A 2,223-nucleotide genomic window follows, 5' to 3' on the forward strand; every position below is an offset into this window, starting at 1 on the left:
AAAGAAAATAGAAATAAATATTTTTATATGGAGTGCGTTTTTTTTAAACAATGTTATTTAGAGGAGCATATTTTTTTAGGAATATAGATTTTTAAAATTTTTTTTAGGATGGTGAATGTTTTATATCTTTCGGTTTATGATACCTCGATATTCCGCATATAATGGTAACCCCCCTCGATATTCCGCAAAACCCCCTCCCCTACACCAAAGCGCCAGTAATTTAGCATTCCGGGATTTTGGAGAAAGATTTTTTAATATATATACATATATTTTAAAGGGACAAAAACAGATTGGATTTTGATATTTTTAAATAACTCAGAACAAGCGTTGCTTTTTGAAAAAACTTTCTTCAAGGACCAACAACAAGCGTGTTTTTTGAATTTGGAGAGGAATATTAGGCCAACGACTGTATTCCACAGTATGGCAGAAAATATAAGCCATCATGGCACAGTGATTATGAATTAAATGTTAAAGTGCGAATTTTAATGTTTCAATATTTTATTTAACCACAAAATTAAACAACATTTGTGTATTTGTACAAACGGATGTGTTAAAGTAATTTTTAACAAATGTAGTTTGGAACAATGCTTCCTTATTGTCAACGCATATGGATAAACATTAGTTTGTACTATAAAATCATACTAATGTTCCATTAATGTCATTAGTCGTTTGAGTTCCATCATTGGAAGAACATAGCGGAATCCAAAGGAGAGATATAGATTTTAAAACTATACCTTATTTTCAAAATGAAATTCTTCGTTTGCGTTCTTTCTTTGGTTGTTGCCTTGTTGGCACCTTCACAGGCCACATTTGATGTAATTGCTAGTGTACCTTCTGCAGGAGGGTATGCTGGCGGCTATAGTGCTGGATATGGTGGAGGTTATAGTGCTGGATATGGTGGAGGCTATGGTGCTGGATATGGCGGTGGTTATGGTTACGGTGGAAATTATGGTGGTTATAGTCCCAGTTATGGCAATAACGTTAAAGTCGTCAAGGTGACTGTAGTTCCAAGTGGCTCATATGGAGCTGGATCTTATGGTGCCGGATCGTATGGTGTTGGTTCATATAGTGCAGGTTCATATGGTGCTGGTTCGTATGGTGTTGGATCTTATGGTTATGGTGCTGCTGTGGCTCCTGTGACTGCTGCCGTCACCACACCGGTCGTTACTGCTGTTACTACCCCCGTCGTTACCTCAACTGTTGGCGCTGCATATGCCGGTTCATATGGTGTTGGATCTTATGGTGCTGGATCATATGGTTATGGCAGTAATATTATTCCTTCTTATGGTTATGGCGCAGGCTATGGCAACAGCTTCGGACAAGGTTATGGAGCTGCTGCTGGATGCTTTTAAATAACGAATCGATTTTTATTTTTTAACAAATATTTCTAGTTTTTTTAATTGTTGTTATGATTAACAAATTGTTAAATAATAAAAAACTAATCATAAATGTCGATAAATTCTGTTTTTGATTAATGTCTAATCGCGTTTGAGGTATTTTTCCCACTCTAAAATTGTGTGCATTCCAAAGTGGTTGGAATACTATTGGATTCGTATGCAGGTAGCATTAAAAAATCAGTCTAATTAAATATGGTCTTGGGGGAAACCTCGGAGGAAATTACTGACTGCGTATGATCTCAAGATTGTGGAGACGGAATTTACGCCCCTGAAAATCATTATATCTAAGAATTCTACCTAACTAAAGTTACCTCCTTAACGTCTACGGGTTGCTGTTATTGGAAATCCACGGAATTGGTGACCCTTAATCAACCAATCTATAAAAGTTCTTAGTGTCTACGATCCCAACCTGAAACCGAGGTTCATCCCTTCATAACTCCGGAATTGCGTTGCAAACTTTTTATGATATTGACCTCCAAAGTTTATTTATGTGGATGATGTGTCTACTTTAATGTAAAACCAGTAAGGAAAGTTCAAAAGTCGGACGGGGCCAACTATATGATACCCATCACCACTTTGGGTACATACAAGAAATGCTTGTATGTACAATATCATTTAGATAGAATAGACATATCATATTTGGAGGACCATTGAAATGGAATCGGACGAAATCACCTGCGTACATAGATATTTGACAAACTTTAGTTACTTGGTACATCATTTTGATGAAATCGGATGAAAATATATGTGGAAGCTATATCTAAACCTGAAACGTCTGCAATCCAATACGATATGCAATATTTCATGTAAAGCGATCAGACATAGG

General features: G+C 36.4%; 1 protein-coding gene across 1 annotated transcript; it reads left to right on the forward strand.

Moving 5' to 3' along the window:
* Positions 1 to 746: 746 nt before the first annotated feature.
* On the forward strand, positions 747 to 1,352 carry LOC133326169 (keratin-associated protein 6-2-like). The gene has a single exon (XM_061534847.1). It carries the CDS (start codon positions 747 to 749, stop codon positions 1,350 to 1,352), a length of 606 nt encoding a protein of 201 aa, XP_061390831.1.
* Positions 1,353 to 2,223: the final 871 nt, after the last annotated feature.

This window comes from Musca vetustissima, unplaced genomic scaffold (genome assembly GCF_032173495.1).
Source record: "Musca vetustissima isolate MV318-11 ecotype Yass unplaced genomic scaffold, APGP_CSIRO_Mvet_v1 utg44280, whole genome shotgun sequence".
Taxonomy (NCBI): Eukaryota; Metazoa; Arthropoda; class Insecta; order Diptera; family Muscidae; genus Musca; species Musca vetustissima.